Source organism: Syngnathus leptorhynchus, chromosome 5, assembly GCF_054491065.1.
Source record: "Syngnathus leptorhynchus isolate UIUO chromosome 5, UIUO_Slep, whole genome shotgun sequence".
Classification (NCBI taxonomy): Eukaryota; Metazoa; Chordata; class Actinopteri; order Syngnathiformes; family Syngnathidae; genus Syngnathus; species Syngnathus leptorhynchus.
In genome coordinates, this window is record NC_141199.1 from 17,995,468 (window position 1) to 18,012,660 (window position 17,193).

Below are 17,193 nucleotides of genomic sequence, written 5' to 3' on the forward strand. Positions count from 1 at the left end.
AAACACGACAAGTTTTCTCCTCTCATTTCTTGGCACTATCTGGCCGGGCTTTCAAAAAAAGACCTTTTGGCTGGCTTTGCTCAGATGCGCTTTGTCTGCACGGTGCTGTACGGCGCGTCCTCTCCAGCTTCCGGCCTGAGTGGAGACAACCAGAGAAAGCATCCAATGGCATGGCAGATGCCTTTCTGGAAGCTTTTTTTTGGCCAAACTGAAAGTCACCTACCTGGAGGCGCGGCACTTGACGACACCGTACTCCACTCCCTCGTCCCGATCCTCGTTCCGGCGCCTCTCTGCCCCGGCGACGTTGGAGTAGATGGCGGCGGGCTCGGAGAAAGCCAGCGTGGAGTACACCAGCTCGTCCGGACCGCCCCTGCTGTCGTCTGCGCTCGTGTTTGACTGACCACATTTTGGATCAGGTTCACACTTTTTCTCCTTTTTCTTCCTTGGTAACTTTTTCACAGCTCCCAAAATACCGTATTGGCTCGAATATAAGACGGCCCCCTCTTTTTCAAGACTCGAGTTTGAAAAAAGCCTTTGTCTAGACCCCGAATGTAAGACGACTCCCCCCCCCCCATTTTTCAGTTTTATTTCAATGAAAAAAAACTCAATCTTATATTTGGGCCAATACGGTAAATCTCTCATTTCAAATCTCAAAGTGTGTCATGATTTTAAAAGACTTCCAAATATATAATATATTTCAACTTTTGTCGACAAATCTGAGTTCCAAGTAACAGGAACATTTTGGACATTTTTAGTCGTATCCAAATATCAATAATATATACGTGATATTGTCATGCAAGTTGTTTTCACCTGAGCTGCTGGTGCCATCTTTTTCCTAAAATATCAAACAAACACAAAATTGGCATCTTTATATTCTGATCATTATTTTGTCATTTGTGTTCTTCCGAAAATTAGAAAGGTTCACTTTATGAAACTATTTTCATTTGGTAAAATTTCAAGCCCACCTGAGCAGCAGGGCGGCGACAGGAATCAGGACGAGGAGTAGCGAGCCGGCCAGGACGCAAACCGCCGTCGCCGCCTTCGGTGGACCTGACCAATACACACGTGAAAATCCAAAAGAAAAGCAAAGCTGACGAGGCAGAAGCGTAACTTACCGGCCTTGGCGCGGAGCCGCAGCGTGGCGTTCCGGCTCCCCACCGCGTTCCGGGCTTGGCAGCGATAGTCGCCGTCGAGCTCCGCTCGGTAGTCGCTGATGTTGAAGACGGCCGTGTCGGATAAGGGAGACTCCCGGCGGTACCAAATGTAGCTAGCGCCGGGGTTGGCGTCGCTACTGCAGGTCAGGCTGACCCGAGAGCCCACGTCGACAGAACCCGAGGGTGTGGCTGAGACCTTTGGCAGCCGAGGACCGTCTAGGGCGAAAACGGGCGCTTTCCATACGTTTGATGATTTCAAACGACACAACTGCTCGTTGGCAGAAAAGCTTAACGGAAGACCGCTGATATTTGACAATGTCAACTAAAGCTGGGGTTGAAGTCCGGAGATTGGCTCGGCCAGTCTCCAGCTCCACTTTGTCCACTTACATTGGACGTCTAGGAGAACCTTGGTTGAATTGGCGCCTCCGTATTTATTGTAGGCCTGGCAGTGGAAGCTTCCGGCGTCTTCAGGGCTGATAGAACTGAAATGGAAAAATCCTCGCAGTTCCCGGCGCACCGGTTCGTCGCGCTTGTACAAGGTGTAGCTAGCCTCTGGATTAGCGTCACCGCTGCACTCCAGATTGACAGACTGGCCTTCCCGAGTGACGTCCGACGGACTCGCCCTCAGAGCGACGTCCTTCGGAGGATCTGAGGAGCACAATTGGCCTCAATGACGAGTCGGAAACCGGCACGCCGGCTACTCTACTTACATTTGACATTGACTTTGATCACTTCTGACTGCTTCTCCCCCAGCTCATTTACCACGGTACAAAAATATTCCGCAGAGTCTGAAGACTTGATGGATGGGAAGACTAGGACCGCTTTGTCACTCACATTTTGAGGACCTGAGTTTCTGGTCTCCTTAAACCACCGGTACGTACATGGTGCGAACGGGTGGACCGCGCAGGTCAGAGTCAGCCGCTGACCCTCCGAGATATCACCCGAGTCACTCGGGGAGACGGAGGGGGCCGCCAGAGCATCTGAACGAGGAGGCGGTAGAGAAAGAACGTCAGTCAGTAGATGCTGTTCAATTGCTGTCTTGCGTGCGGGTGGCAGTAATGACTCCAGTGACCAAGGTAAATAATGGATGGATGGATATTGACAATGAATCAGTCAATTGCTCAAATCTCTCACACAGGCGAGAAGACACGCTGAGTGGATTCCTTTCCGCGGCACAGGTGACGTAGTCTCCGGGACGTAAAGTCATCGGCTGAGGTTTGGCCGTCTGGGAAGATTGGCACGGGCCCTCTTGGACTCCATTCAGGAACCAGCAAAACCACCAAGGAACTCCCAGGTGGCATGTGGTGTGACACGCCAGCTGAGCGTCGACGCCATGGGCTCTACCTGTGATCTTTATCACCTGCACCTGCGCAGCTGGAGGCAGGCAAAAGCTGTGTGCATGACAGAGCGGACCTGCACCTTGTCCAAGGGACTGATAGTCCCCAGTAAATGTTTCACTGTTACCTGTGACTGTCAAAGTGGTTCCCGGCAAACGACCCTTCCATTCAAAATCCGTGGTGGAGAATTTGAAGAGATACTCGGCGGAATGGCTCTCCGTCACGTTGTCGATTCTCAGAGTCGATTGTCCAGCCGTCGATCGAGGGAACTTGACACGAGCTTTATAGCGCTCGTCCGAACTAAGGTCCCGAGGTTGTGATGGGTTTGTGTACCAGAATTGGGACTCGAGCGTGCCGTAGGCTCCGTAAGAGCACCCGATGACCACGGTCGAGCCTTTGAGGGCGCACATGCGTCTGCTGTTGTAAACCACCTTGCGACATGAGCTGTAGCGTGACACACCTGCAAGATTGAACAACATTTTAGCTAGGTGCTACGGACCCACCGACCGTAGTGGTAGCGGCTGGCGGGAGTCGCTAACTCACACACGGGAGGAGATGCAAACTGCTCATGGTGCCGCAGAGCACACGAGTAGCTGTTTTGGTAGCTGGCATAATAGTAGCTTTGGGCATTGGCCCTTTCGATTTCCTCTCCATTCTCGTACCAGATGAATGAAGGAGAAGCCCCCGGAAGGCACTTGCTCTTACACGTGAGTGTTGTCGCCCCTTGTACGCTGAGATCTGTGTCAAACAAATTCATTGTAAATGTGCCTGCAAACAGCTTTGCTCTGACATGGTTCTGACATTCCAGGCTGGCCACCTGGGCCGACTCCCTTGCCCCAAAAGCCGCGTGCGTTCCATACCGGTAACACTCAGAGTGACTCCAGGTATCAGGCTGTAGCCTCTTCCGTGTGACGTGACGAATCTGAATAGGTAGCGGCCCGCGTCGCTTTGTCTCAGCTCCTGGATGAACAACTTGCACCAATTGTGTTGGCAGTCAAAGCGCAGTCGACCGAAGTATCGGGGGTTCAAACGCAAATCTTTGGGCTGCGTGTGAAAGGCCCACGTAGTCTCGCTGTGCCACCAAGTGGTCTTTGTGGAGATGTTTTGGCCCTTGTCGCTCGGCGGGTGCCAGAAGGTGCACTGGAGCTCCACCGTGCTTCCCTCCAGGCCACAGACCTCTCTGCGAGTGTAGCGCCCTCCCCAGTCATCCGTCGCCAGCACTGAAAGCGTTTGAAAAGCATGCAAATGTAGGCTTGGAGCGAGCAAGGTATGGTTATTCCCCCCCCCCCTTCCTCCTGGGGACGGACGGGGCAGTGAAAAGTGCAATTTGTCGCTTCCCTCCCCCCTCCGCAATATTCTGGCTGTCTGCTCCATTTTGCTCCGCTTATTTGTCTATTTCTTGTTGATTTCTTTGCTCGTACGTGTTGTGTTGACAATAAAGCAGACTTTGACTTGTTCCTCTTTGCCTCATCGACATGCAACTTTGTAAATAAGAAAAGCACATCGACACGCGACTTCTTCCTTTTGCTCTCTGCTCTGCGGTCGACGTTTCCTGCTCATTTTCATGAAGCTCGATAAAACGTTTGAAAGGACAATTTGTTGCCACCATTATTCAGAAGCAAGCGTAAAAGGCATTTGGAGCAAATCCAATCTCAATCAGCTATTTGGAAGCCATTTAAGACAATATCGCCGTGTTTGTTTGGAAGCAGATCTGATCCAGATTAGGCCTCTGGAAGCAAAGCCGTGCCAATTCAATGTCAAGGTGTTTTTAGCGCTGCCGAACGTGGCCGGATCCGCTCCGGATTACGGTCGATGAAAGCCCGCCGCTCATCTTGTCCTCATTCAAGATGTCAAGCGCAGAGCGGCTCCATCGCAGAGCGGATCCATAAATGCAAATTTGCTCGTCCAAAGTTATTTTTGGGCGATTGAAAACATTTTAGTCGACCGTCAAATGATTGTGAGCCAAACGTGGTACCTTGTACGTCCAAGAGCAAGGCGACAAACAGGCCCAATCCCTTTTGTGCAGTCCCGCCGCGCATATTTGCCGCTTCTGACAAAACTCGATCGGCGGTCGGCGTTGGTGCCAAAACAAAATGAAGTGTGAGAGCTGGCCTTCTTCCTCTTTCCCCTCACTGACACGCATGATCACACTCTTCAAGAGATGAGATGAGCAGATGTCTTGCACTTTTTACTTTCATTTTTGTCTTTCCGACTGCCCACGTTTCACCTCGCCTCATCCAAAGCGCGCTTTTAGAAGGAAGAAGGTGCCGACTACTTCGGAAGCCATGGGAAGGATGAGCGTTAGCTTGTTGACAAATGGAAAATGGAGTTCAATCCCTTCCATTTTTGTCAAAATGTGGTTTCATCCAGATTTGATCCAGATCTGATCCAGGTTACGCGTTATTAGATGCGCAATGTAAACGCCCTCACAATAACGGTTCGCTTTGTCGGTCATGTTTTGATCCAGATCTGATCCAGATCAGACATTTCAAATAATATTGCACAACTGATGTCTGTCAAATGTCTGATTTGTTGCCAGAACCTGTTTTGATCCAGATCTGATCCAGATGCCGCCTTTGCAAGCAATTGGACAGAAAGAAGTTTTGGAGGAAGACAATGAAGAACCATTGTGAAGACAAATGACATCAAGCGCACTTGTGCTTTCCCGCCAATCTGCTGACTCGGATGCTTTGGCGTCGTTTCTATTCGCCCCTCACCCCCAGCTTTTAAGGGGCGGGGCTTACTGTAGCGAGGACAGGGAGGATGCCCCTGGGAGATGCCGGGGCGGAGTCTTACTGCTGGTGTTTGGAAAAGCTTTTGATGGATGATTGCTCTGTGTGTCTGGAGAGAGAGAGAGGGAGGGAGTCGCCCCCACCCCACCACTGCCAGTGGCTGGCATCCACGCCGCACAATGACTCAATGAGAGGAAGAAGCCAAGCGAGGAGGAGGAGGAAGAATCAGTGCACTCCATCCCAAGCGGACCTCCCCCATTGGCGGCGTCTGCTTGTGGTCGTCCCACCCTACCTGGGCGCTCCTTCCTTGCGCATCTCATCGGCGTATCTGTCATGAGCGGGAAGGCGGGGAAGTCAAGAGGATGCGGGCGGGCGTCGCTGCCGCTCCTGGCGCTGCTGGCCGTGGCGTCGGGGGTTCGAGGAGGCGGCGGCGCGCGGGCCTGCCCGGCTCCCTGCAGCTGCCTGGGGAACACGGTGGACTGCCACGGCCTGGGGATCCGCGCCGTGCCCACCGACATCCCCAGAGGAGTGGAAAGGCTGTGAGTATGTCCCTGCGTGCGTGCCTGCACGTGTCGAAGAAACAAGCGCTGGCTGGCAGGCCGGCCGGCTGGCTGGCTGGCTGGCCGGCCGGCCCGCTGGCTGGCTGGCCCGCTGGCTGGCTGGCAAGTTCCTCAAAGTGGCAAAGTGGACAGGTCAGCCTTAGCGGGCGCTTGCTCTCTCGGTCTTGAAGTGTATGGCAAGGTCAGAGGGAACCATTCCTGACGTCAGCAGAAATGATCACATCAGATAGATAGATGTATCAATAATTGATGGCCTTCCTCTTGCTTTGCATCAAGAAGGGAGGGAAATTCCCCATTGCACTTTCCGCTCCAAGACATTTGCAGGTTGTGCATGCTGACCTTTGGACCATTTCTATCTCCCGCTTTTGTTGTTGTTGCCGCAGGGACCTGAACGCCAACAACCTGACCATCATCAGCAAGTCTGACTTTTCCGGCCTGAAGCATCTTCGAGTGCTGTGAGTGTTTGAACGCAATGCTTGAACTTTTTTAGTATCCTTTCATATATTGCTGAAAGTATTCATGCATTTTGAATGTGATATGTTTGTGGAGGCAAATGGTTTTCTTCTGGAAAATGTTTGAATTTTTCTCAGTCATCAAGAAATCTTTTTTGCAATCCTTTTGGACTTTGTGTGTATGCATGTGTGTGCGTGCGCGCGCGCGCGGCAGTCACCTCATGGAGAACCAAATTCGAGAGGTGGAGCGAGGCGCTTTGGATGAGCTGAAGGATCTGGAACGACTGTGAGTGTGGCGCAACTTTACACAGCGTGTTTGTTTGTTTGTTTGTTTGTTTGTTTGTTTATTGCGTGCGTGTGCCTTCAGTCGTCTCAACAGGAATCGTCTGACGCAAATTCCGGAGCTTCTGTTCCAGAAGAATGAAGCTTTATCGCGTCTGTAAGTCGACCGGCCTCCTTCGCATTTTCATTCCGCATTTGCTGCTTCATCCCAAAGCGCCATGGTGAAAATTCAAGTCGTGCGCGTGCTCGCGTCCTCGCAAGGCCAGTGAGGAAGGAGCGAGTGGGAAAGTTTACCTTTCTCACACGCGAACAAAAGACGGTGAGCGGACTCACCCGAGAGAGAGAGAGCAAATCAAATATTAGCCCCAAACCCGGGCGTCCAGCTGTGACCAGCTCGGGTCGTCGTCTGACCTCTCGCGTCCCGGCAACGACCCGCTGGGAAAGCATCCGTCGATGCGCTCGGCTCGGCTCGGCTCGGCTCGGCTCGGCTCGGCTCGGCTCGGCTCGGCTCGGCTCGGCTCGGCTCGGCTCGGCTCGGCTCGGCTCGGGGGCTTGTCGTCGCGACCGATCAAGCCCGTGACGCCTTGGCGTGTCGTGGGCGCTCGTGATGCGTTCGAGTGTCTGGCCACTTCAAGCTCGGCCTCGTTGTGTTTGCAGCGACCTCAGTGAAAACGCCATCCGGGCCATTCCCAGGAGAGCCTTCCGAGGAGCCGCCGACCTCAAAAATCTGTACGGTGGAAATGTTCAATCTTTATGGGAAGGCGGCGCCCCCTTGTGGCGTTCAATTCATCCGAGCGTCGTGAGTGTGTGCCCCTTGACAGGCAGCTGGACAAGAACCGCATCGGCTGCATCGAGGAGGGCGCCTTCCGAGCATTGCGATCTCTGCAAGTACTGTGAGTAGCTTGCGGCGAGCATTGCGATCTCTGCAAGTACTGGGAGTGGCTTGCGGCGCCGTGCCTTCCTGCCTTCCTTCCTTCCTTCCTTCCTTCCTTCCTTCCTTCCTTCCCTCCCTCCCTCCTTCCTTCCGCAGGACGCTGAACAACAACAACATCAGCAGCATTCCCGTGTCCAGTTTCAACCACATGCCCAAACTTCGCACTTTGTGAGTCCCGCCGCCGCAATTTGCTGTCCAATCTGACTGGACGAAGTTGCATTTGTCATGCCCCCCCCCCCCCCCCAGTCGGCTCCACTCCAACTCTCTGCGCTGCGACTGTCACCTGGCCTGGCTGTCCCCGTGGCTGCGGCAGCGCCCGGCCTTGGGCCTTTACACCCAGTGCAGCGCCCCGCCCGCCCTCAGGGGACTCAACCTGGCCGAGCTGCGCAAGAGCGACTTGGCCTGCTCAGGTGTGTTCTCCTCGTTCCCTCCACTTGCGTCCAAATGCATCCAACCTCGGGTTGGGCTCCAGGCCACCACGGCGGCAGCGCCTTCGTGCAGCCGTGCAGCCTGGCGTCCGGCTCGTGTCCGCCCACGTGCTCGTGCGCCAACAACATCGTGGACTGCCGGGGGCGAGGCCTGACCGCCATCCCCGCCCACCTCCCGGAGGCCATGGCAGAGATGTGAGTGACAAGCCAAAATGGCCTCCTATTTCCAGCCATTCAGCTCACGGTTGACGCGCTTAGGCCATTTGATCCAAAATGTCCAAAGGAAGCCGACGTGTGCGCCAAACGTCATGTTGCTCAAAATGTCCCCGTCCCTTTCAGTCGTCTGGAACAGAATGGCATCAAGTCTGTTCCTCCAGGTGCCTTCACCTCCTACAAGAAGCTTCGGCGAATGTGAGTTCAACTCGAGAACAAATGATGCACATTTTGGTTTGTTACAGCCACAATTTATTTGTACAAATATTTTTTGAGCATATTTAAAAAAGGAAAAAAAAAATGATGCTTCATTGAACATTTTGGAAATCTTTCTCTTTGTTTTCTGCATTTCATTTTTGTGTAGAGACCTGAGTAACAACCAAATATCCGAGATTGCTCCGGATGCTTTTCAAGGCCTCAAAGCTCTCAACTCCTTGTGAGTATTGCTGCTTACTTGTGGGTGGTCCAAGGTTATTATCCACACATCAATGAAAACACTTTCATTCATGATATAAAATACAAATGTGAATGCTTTAAAAAAGAAATCTGACGGTTAGAAGACAAACTAAAACTCTTGTTTTTGTCAATTCCTTTTACTTTGCTTGAATCCACAACAATAGCATTGAAGCATTTTCCAAAATAAACAGACTATCTAAAAGAACTGGATTTGAAGAACACAATTTCAAATGCATGCAAAAGGAGCTGGAGTGAAAAGGCATTCCACCCCTGCCTGGTGCGCCTTTTCACCTTTTTTGTTCAGGGTTTTGTACGGCAACAAGATAACGGAGCTTCCCGCCGGCGTGTTTGACGGCCTGTCCTCGCTGGAGCTGCTGTAAGTGGACGCCAGCCAGCCGGGATTGTGACTTGGGTTGTCACAGGGTTGCCTGGCCTGGCCTGGCCTGGCCTGGCCTGGCCTGGCCTGGCCTGGCCTGGCCTGGCCTGGCCTGGCCTGGCCTGGCCTGGCCTGGCCTGGCCTGGCCTGGCCTGGCCTGGCCTGGCCTGGCCTGGCCTGGCCTGGCCTGGCCTGGCCTGGCCTGGCCTGGCCTGGCCTGGCCTGGCCTGGCCTGGCCTGGCCTGGCCTGGCCTGGCCTGGCCAATTGTCTGGATTTATGCCTTCCCTTCTCTTCTGTTCTGTTCTCCGCTCCCCCGGCAGCTTGCTGAACGCCAACGAGATCCGCTGCGTGCGCGCCTCGGCCTTCAAGGATCTGGAGAGCTTGGCGCTGCTCTCGCTGTACGACAACAAGATCGCAAGTTTGGCCAAAGGAACCTTCGGCTCGCTGCGAGGCATCCAAACGCTGTGAGCGCCTCTCCTCCTACCGATGCTCCTCAAGTGGCATAAGCAAAGAACGCTTACGAGCTTCGTGCTAACACACTAGCGCTTGAAGCAATGTCAAGGCAGTTATGCGCTGAACACCACACATGAGCGAGCGAGCGAGCGAGCGAGCGAGCGAGCGAACGCTTTGTGCTTTGCCCTCCCTCATCAGCCACCTGGCCCAGAACCCCTTTGTGTGCGACTGCAACGTCAAGTGGCTGGCCGACTTCCTCGGCGCCAACCCCATCGAAACCAGTGGGGCGCGCTGCTCCAGCCCGCGACGCCTCGCCAACAAGCGCATCGCTCAGATTAAAAGCAGCAAGTTCCGATGCTCCGGTCAGTCTCTCGCTGATGTGCGTGTGCGTGTGTAGAAAATGAGCACTCGATATTGTGTTGTGTTTTGGTCGGTAAGTGTTATCTAGCGCATGTAAAGTGGATCGATGGTTTTCGTTGTTTTTTTTGAAATATAGTACTCTTTGACCGAGATGATTGATTGTCAGGATTTAGAATATAGGAAATGATTTGAAAATGAAAATGCATTTATTGACAGACTTTTCATTCCGTTCATGTTTTAGCCAAGGAGCAGTACCACATTCCAGGTGCGTAACACCACATGGCCCCGCCCCGCCCCCAACTCACGTCCGGGCTGCTCCCAAATGCGCAATATGGAGAAAGCGCCATTTGGCCGCAATGGCGTGTGCCAACGTTGTCAGGAGCCGAGGAGCGCCGGCGTGCTTCCGGCTGCGACGGCAAGCCGTCGTGTCCCAGCAAGTGTCGCTGCGAGGCCAACGTGGTGGACTGCTCCAATTTGAGACTCACCGAGTTCCCCCAACCCTTGCCGCCGGCCACGGAAGAACTGTATGACCCATGACACATGAACATCACATGTATCCATGTTGACGTGTGTGTGTGTGTGTGTGTGTGTATGTGTGTGTGTGTGTGTGTGTGTGTGTGTGTGTGTGTGTGTGTGTGTGTGTGTGTGTGTGTGTGGCGCTACTGGATGCCTACTCTGCTAACCATCTTTTTTCTTCTTTTGTTTTCTTGGGCTGCCCCGGTGGTGATGATGATGATGATGATGTGGGTCTCAGGCGTCTCAACAACAATGACCTCACCCTGCTGGAGGCCACGGGCGCCTTCAAGGGCCTCTCGCAGCTCAAGAAAATGTAGGTCGAGTCGCTCGCTCCGAACGCACGCTTGAGTGACTTGCGCAAAAGTGACAAGCGTCCTGCTTTGTGTCTGGCGACCTTGGGCAATTCAAACACCAATGAAAACAACATGGCCGCTGGCTGGCCAAGCTCAAGCGGCCGTGGCCTTCAATTGCATTCCAAGGTCATCCGCCAGCTTTTTATTCTTGTTTTTTTTTTTTTTTTCCTCAGAAACCTGAGCAACAACAAAATCTCGGAGATCGAGGACGGCGCCTTTGAGGGCGCCTCGGCCGTTGCTGAGCTCCACCTGAGCGCCAACCACCTGGAGGCGGTGCGGGGGGCCATGTTCCGAGGGATGGACTCGCTGCGCATGCTGTAAGCCAGGCGGCTCGCCTTCGTGCTACGAGGGCGAGCCGCCTCGCTTTGCCTCGCTTTGCCTCGCCTTGTGTGCAGGATGTTGCGCAACAACAAGATGGAGTGCCTGCACAACGGCAGCTTCGCCGGCCTGAGCGACGTGCGTCTGCTGTCGCTCTACGACAACCGACTGAGCGCCATCATGCCGGGAACCTTTGAGGCGCTTCCCAACCTCTCCACGCTGTGGGTCAAAGCGCTCGTTGTTGTCTTTTTTGGGCCTCGCCTGAGCCGGCCGGGCTGCTCTCCACTCGCAGGAACCTGCTGGCCAACCCCTTCGACTGCGACTGCCGTCTGTCCTGGTTGGGCGCCTGGCTGAGGAGCCGGCGCATCGTGACGGGAAACCCCCGCTGCCGAGGGCCGGCTTTCCTGCGGGAGATCCCGCTGCAGGATGTGGCGGCGCCCGACTTCCGCTGCGATGACGGTGGGCCGAGGGCCGGCTTTCCTGCTCCCCCCGTAGCGAGCCTTGACGTCCCAAGCGTGTCTTTTCAGGCTCTCCGGCGGCAGAGTGGGCCGGCTGCCGTCTGGGCCCGCAGTGTCCCGGGGCTTGCACGTGCGTGGACACGGTGGTGCGCTGCAGCAACAAGAACCTGCAGGCCCTGCCCAGGGGACTTCCTGGCAACCTGACCGAACTGTGGGCGCCCCGCTCGCCTCGACCGGCCCCTCGAAAGGAACGGCGTCATCCATCTGTTGTGTTCGCCCCGGCAGATATCTGGACGGGAACCGGTTCACGCGAGTACCCGGGCACCTCGGCAACTTCCGCAACCTGCAGCTTGTGTGAGCGCCCCCTTTCTACTTTGACTAGCCGCCCACATGGTTTGGACATCCCTTTCAGTCCTGCTTCCCGTTCACGTTGATGCACCTAGTTTCTGAATGTCCAGCAGAGGGCGCGCTAGACTTTTGCTACCTTTAACTGCCAATGGATCCAAAGTCACATGTGTGTGTGTTGAATGCGCAGAGATCTAAGCAACAACCAAATCAGCTCCCTGTCCGACCACGCCTTTGCCAACATGAGCCAACTCACCACGCTGTGAGTAGCAGAATGATTTTGCCAAATCGCTCTCCGTGGTTTTGACGTGTTGTTGTTGTTGTTGTTGTGTTGTGCTCAGGATCCTCAGTTACAATTCCTTACAATGTATTCCTCCTCTGGCACTGGGAGGCCTGCCAAAACTGAGGCTCTTGTTAGTATACGCACACGCACGTACGCCGCACGTGGATGGTCGGTGGCCGGTAAAGGCGCACACGGTTTGCCTTTCAGATCTCTGCACGGTAACGACATCTCTGAGCTGCAGCGAGGAATCTTCGACGAGGTCACATCGCTCTCGCACCTGTAAGCGCCGTAGATGAAAGGGTGTCTGTCATGTGGCTGTGCGTGACCTCACGATCCCTCCAGCGCCATCGGCTCCAACCCGCTGTACTGCGACTGCCGCCTGCTGTGGTTGTCCGAGTGGCTGAAGAGCGGCTACAAGGAGCCGGGCATCGCGCGCTGCAGCGGACCGCCCGCCATGGAGGGCAAACTCTTGCTCACCACGCCGCCCGAGCGCTTCCTCTGTCAGGGTGAGTGACTGACTGAGTGAGACGCTGCGCATATCAAAAAGGAAAAAAAAAAGTGGGCTTAGGATTTGGGCAAACCCTCCCTTGATGTGTGTTCAGGTTCGGTTGAGGCCAGCGTGGCGGCCAAGTGCAACCCGTGCGCGTCGTCGCCTTGCCACAACGGAGGCCTCTGCCGGGCCCTGCGCTGGCACTCGCCGCCATATGCCTGCACCTGCAAGGACGGATTCAGGGTACGCCCTCCCGTCACGTTGCCAGCCCTACCTCACTTGTGTGCCCGTCGAGCGGGCTGCTCGCTAACCAGCCGCCGCGTGTTGGCAGGGCCAACATTGTGAGACTCCCGCCGACGCCTGCTCCAGTAACCCTTGCATCAACGGAGCCACTTGTCTCCGTGACGATCGGACGGGCGGCTTCAGGTAGCAAAAGAACGTCACGAGTTGGCCGCTTGGCAAAAAAAGAGGCCTTTTTTCTTTCCAAAGGGAATTTGTCAACCTATCCCATCGAGTCGTTGCACGCGCTAAACGTGTGATGGCGCCGTTTTGACTGGCTGGCGGCGGCTAATGAGCTAGCGGGAGTCGCGTTCGTTTGTCAACTCCTCCTCCTTGTTTTGCGCCTAGTTGCGCGTGCGCGTCGGGCTTCCACGGCGTCTACTGCGAGGTGGACGCCGACGACTGCCGCGACCACGGCTGCGAGAGCGGCGCCACCTGCGTGGACGGCGCCGGCAACTACACCTGCCTGTGCCCCCCGGGACGAGACGGTAAGGCGGCCGGCGTCACGGCGGCGGCGTCACGTCACGTCAGGTCATGCCGTGCTGCGCTTGGCTTGGCGCCTCAGGCCTCTTTTGCCAGGAAGAGCGCCACGCCTGTACGGCGGCGACCAACCCCTGCAAGAATCAGGCCACCTGTGTCGCCACAGCCGCTGGACACAGGTGACGCACGCACGATCCATTGTTTCATCCTTTTTCTATGCTTTGATTTTGCTGAGCTTTTAGGATGGATGCTGACTTATTGCTTTCCTCTCTTTTGTGTGAGATGCGTGTGCGTCCCGGGTTGGGTGGGTCCCGACTGCGGCCTGGACTACGACGAGTGCGCGGACCACCGCTGTCGGAATGCGGCGCGCTGCGTGGACCACCTGGACGGATACACCTGCGTGTGCCCCCGCGGATACACGTAAGTCACACACCACATGGACATGTATCCATTCATGAAGACATAGCAAAGGAGCATCATTAATAGTATTATTTCAAAACTCATCTGAGAAAGAAAATCAACAAAGTCAGCAAATTAGAATCAATTCCCAAAAAATGTCCTCCTTGGCCAGGGGCGATCGGTGCGAGGTGTCGCCGCCCTCGGCCTCGGCCTCGCCCTGCCAGCTGGCCCGTTGCCGAAACGGCGCCCCCTGCGCGGAGAAGGAGGGAGCGGCGCTGTGCCAGTGCCCGGCGGGCTTCGAGGGTCCCGCCTGCGAGAAGCTGGTCGCCGTCAACTTTGTCAACGCAGACGCTTACGTCCAACTGCTCGACGTCAAGAACCTCCCCCGAGCCAACATCACCATGCAGGTGGGAACGCTGGGCACAATGTCAAAGAAATGCACTTTGAAAAAAAATCACAATGTCAAAGAAACCAATTATGTTTCAGGTGTCTACTGGGGATGACAATGGCATTTTGTTGTTTAATGGAGATAAGGAGCCCATCGCTGTGGAGCTTCATCAAGGTCACGTCAGGGTGACCTACGACCCCGGCAACCAGCCCGCCACCGCCATCTACAGGTGGGAACGCAAAACAAAAACCACATTCAAATTCCATCGAACCCACGATCTGTATACAAATCCAGTACACAATAGTGGGCCCGCCACCTTTTGGCCGACGGTTGGTGTTACACGCCAAATAGGCATCAAAATAAAGTTGCAAAATGGGGCAAAACATAGACATAGACAGACGTTTTGCACTCTCGTAAAACGCCGCACTTGACAAACGTGTCCTCGACGTCATCAAGGGGCCAGCCGGCCAGCCAGCCAGCCAGCCGGCCAGCCGGCCAGCCGGCCAGCCGGCCAGCCGGCCAGCCAGCCAGCCAGCCAGCCAGCCAGCCGGCCAGCCATTCAGCCAGCCAGCCAGCCATTCAGCCAGCCAGCCAGCGCTCAAGTGCTGAACCTGGAACCGGGCGAGCGGCCGACCGGTCGCAACCCCGAGTGCCTCTTGGCGCGGGGCAAAGTACGCTAATGCGCTCTGAGTGCTCCGCGCCACGCGTTGCCCATCCTCCAAGCCATTTCAAGCAATTTCCGTGTTTTGCTGCTTCACACGATTGCACGGCGTTTGGGAAATAGTGCTTGAATGAAATTCTTCCATTTGATGTTGATTCAAACTGGCGTATCCGAATGGCTTGCTTGCCTTCAGCTCGGAGACGGTGAACGACGGTCTCTTCCACACGGTGGAGCTGCTGACCTCGGAGCGGACGCTCAACTTGTCGGTGGACGGAGGGCAAGCGGCCACGCTGGACGGACGCCGGCAGGCCACGCCGGACGGACGCCGGCAGGCCGCCGGCGAGACGGACGCACCGCTCTACGTGGGAGGTGGGTCGCCCGCCACAGCAAACAAGAGAAGCACCTTCCATCGGGAACAAAATAGACAGTCAATGATAGATGATTTATTTGTATTCTTTTCTTCTTTCTCTTTCCAGGCCTTCCAGAGGAGGCAGTCGCCGGCGCCGGCGCCGCCGCCGCCTCGCTGCTGTCTCTGTCCTCTCACGCCATCAACACGTCGGGTTTCCACGGCTGCATCCGGAACCTTTACATCAACCACGAGCTTCAGGACTTCACCCGAGGGCACATTCAGGCGGGCGTGCTGCCCGGGTGCCGCGCCTGCCGCGACCTCCTCTGCGTGCATGGCACTTGCCAACCAGGAGGGGGCGCACAGGTCTCACACAACCACAAGAGAGCAATAAAGAGCGCTTTGAGTGAGCGCTTTTAGATGTTTTGGTTGGTTGTTTTTTTTTGCGCTCTCAGGGCGTGCAGTGTGTGTGCCAGTCGGGGTGGGCGGGCCCCCTGTGTGACCAGCCAATCGGAGAAGGGCTCGACGAAGAAAGGGGTGCGGTCGACGCTGCGGGAGCTCCTGAAGCTTTAGGTTGGCAAGAAAATGCATGCTCGCCGGTTGAAGAGTGGACAAACATGAGAGCCGTTACATTTTGTTGCTTTGTTTTGCTCGAAAAAGCTCATGTCCGTCAAGTATGTTGAAGACAAATTTGATATTTGTGAGAATACGTGTTAAGTTCTTTCGAGACCAAATTGTTTGAGATGTTTCTTGAGAACATGAAGGCGTTGATCCGATGATCGTCTCGTCGCTGTCATTTCCTGCTCCATCCAGGCTCGGCGTGTTTGGGTGTCCCCGTGCGCGATTACCACCGCCTCCAGCGCGGGGCGCTCTTCTGCCGCACCTCCAAGACCTTCTCTTGGCTGGAGTGCCAGGGCCGCTGCCAGCCAGAGGGGGGCTCCCCGACCTGCTGCGCCCCGCTGAGGCTGCGGCGACGTCGGATCAGCTTTCTGTGCGACGACGGAACTTCTGTGACGCAAGATGTGGAGAAGCCGCTCGAGTGTGGATGCAAAATGTGTGTGTAGTTCACACACGCACACACACACACACACACACACACAATATGTTCATTGAACGCAAAGATGTCTTCAATATTTGTGAAGAGGAAATGCGTGAAGTTTAAGACAAAGTGAAGGATGGACTGCTTTTGATGTTTGTGAAAGCACCTACGTAAGGTACATTGACTCCAATTCTCTTGAATGGCAGGTTGGCTTGAAATGATGTCAACACGTGTTGCGGTCGGTTATTGAAAACAACTCTGTGGCTGTCGTTGATGTTTGTATTTCTTAAGGTTTAGCAGATGATGAAATCCCAGTTTGACAATTCATGTATATGAACCCAAACCAAATGAGTGAGTCTGCCACCCAAAGACAGTGCGTGTGTCTTTGTTGGTTGATGAGTTCCTCCGTTTCCTCAGTGATGAGGGAGGTCATTGTGATCAACAATAAATGTAGCTTTCAAATGATTTATACCAAGATGGCATGAACCTTTTGTATTGTTTTGATTTTGCATAATCCACGGTAGCTCTTTGTAACTAGACACACAAAGAATAACAAGCTAATAGATCACATGACGCGCTCATGGTATTTTTATATATGTTGACGCTATTTGCTAGTTTCTAACTTTTTGGGATTCATTCATTGAAATAAAATAAATTGAAATAAAGAGCAGCTGCTCCCTTTTACACTGACTTTGATGTATTGTGTGCGCTACATCAGGGACGTGCGGTCAAACCAAATTCGGTTGTTTTTATGATAGTCATTTTCCTTTTCATTTCAATCGTTTTGTATGATTTTGAACGAAAATCGCAGAATTTTTATCGTTCTTTTCAAACCAAAGACGATTCGTTCGGAGGAGCCAGCCAACGAAAATGGCGGCGTACCTAATGGAGTGTCCGAGTGACGTCACAGATCCACCAACCAATCACAAAGTGGGGGTGAGGGCGGGTGTGGCACTTTTCACTTTCACTTAAGCTTTGACCATGATTTTTCCCTAATGAAGTGGCCTGTGATTAGGTACACCTGAAAATGGTGGTGTACTTAATAGAGCGTCCGAATCACGTCACAGATCAACCAGCCAATCACAAAGTGGGGGTGAGGG

The 17,193-nt window shown here is 54.4% G+C and overlaps 2 protein-coding genes across 2 annotated transcripts; one reads left to right on the forward strand and one right to left on the reverse strand.

Moving 5' to 3' along the window:
* Positions 1–80: 80 nt before the first annotated feature.
* Positions 81–4,530, reverse strand: LOC147057518 (B-cell receptor CD22-like). Its single transcript, XM_085911627.1, has 12 exons — positions 4,467–4,530; positions 3,352–3,711; positions 3,035–3,229; positions 2,619–2,951; positions 2,289–2,528; positions 1,865–2,134; positions 1,542–1,802; positions 1,116–1,370; positions 966–1,050; positions 811–835; positions 224–396; positions 81–135 (listed from the first exon to the last, which is right to left on the reverse strand). The coding sequence occupies exons 1-12, from the start codon at positions 4,528–4,530 to the stop codon at positions 81–83; spliced, it is 2,316 nt and encodes a 771-aa protein (XP_085767753.1).
* Positions 4,430–16,754, forward strand: LOC147057519 (slit homolog 1 protein-like). Its single transcript, XM_085912000.1, has 37 exons — positions 4,430–5,762; positions 6,167–6,238; positions 6,450–6,521; positions 6,603–6,674; positions 7,175–7,246; positions 7,339–7,410; positions 7,548–7,619; positions 7,698–7,861; positions 7,924–8,074; positions 8,219–8,290; positions 8,457–8,528; positions 8,853–8,924; positions 9,246–9,389; positions 9,577–9,740; positions 9,980–10,003; positions 10,118–10,262; positions 10,493–10,567; positions 10,781–10,924; positions 11,003–11,146; positions 11,218–11,384; positions 11,453–11,594; positions 11,669–11,737; positions 11,919–11,990; positions 12,070–12,141; positions 12,219–12,290; positions 12,354–12,517; positions 12,614–12,744; positions 12,833–12,927; positions 13,129–13,268; positions 13,346–13,439; positions 13,543–13,680; positions 13,832–14,066; positions 14,146–14,276; positions 14,902–15,077; positions 15,185–15,420; positions 15,510–15,627; positions 15,868–16,754. The coding sequence occupies exons 1-37, from the start codon at positions 5,557–5,559 to the stop codon at positions 16,116–16,118; spliced, it is 4,512 nt and encodes a 1,503-aa protein (XP_085768126.1). The 5' UTR covers positions 4,430–5,556; the 3' UTR covers positions 16,119–16,754.
* Positions 16,755–17,193: the final 439 nt, after the last annotated feature.

What these genes read in the sequence shown, in the direction of transcription:
- LOC147057518 (XM_085911627.1), bottom strand. Translation starts at nt 4,530, where the DNA reads ATGCGCGGCGGGACTGCACAAAAGGGATTGGGCCTGTTTGTCGCCTTG. An exon ending in GTCGCCGCCCTGCTGCTCAG is followed by an intron (nt 836 to 965) that starts GTGGGCTTGAAA and finishes TTGATATTTTAG; the next exon opens with GAAAAAGATGGCACCAGCAG. An exon ending in GTCAAGTGCCGCGCCTCCAG is followed by an intron (nt 136 to 223) that starts GTAGGTGACTTT and finishes GTCTCCACTCAG; the next exon opens with GCCGGAAGCTGGAGAGGACG.
- LOC147057519 (XM_085912000.1), top strand. Translation starts at nt 5,557, where the DNA reads ATGAGCGGGAAGGCGGGGAAGTCAAGAGGATGCGGGCGGGCGTCGCTG. An exon ending in CTGAAGGATCTGGAACGACT is followed by an intron (nt 6,522 to 6,602) that starts GTGAGTGTGGCG and finishes GTGTGCCTTCAG; the next exon opens with TCGTCTCAACAGGAATCGTC. An exon ending in GAGCCAACATCACCATGCAG is followed by an intron (nt 14,067 to 14,145) that starts GTGGGAACGCTG and finishes ATTATGTTTCAG; the next exon opens with GTGTCTACTGGGGATGACAA.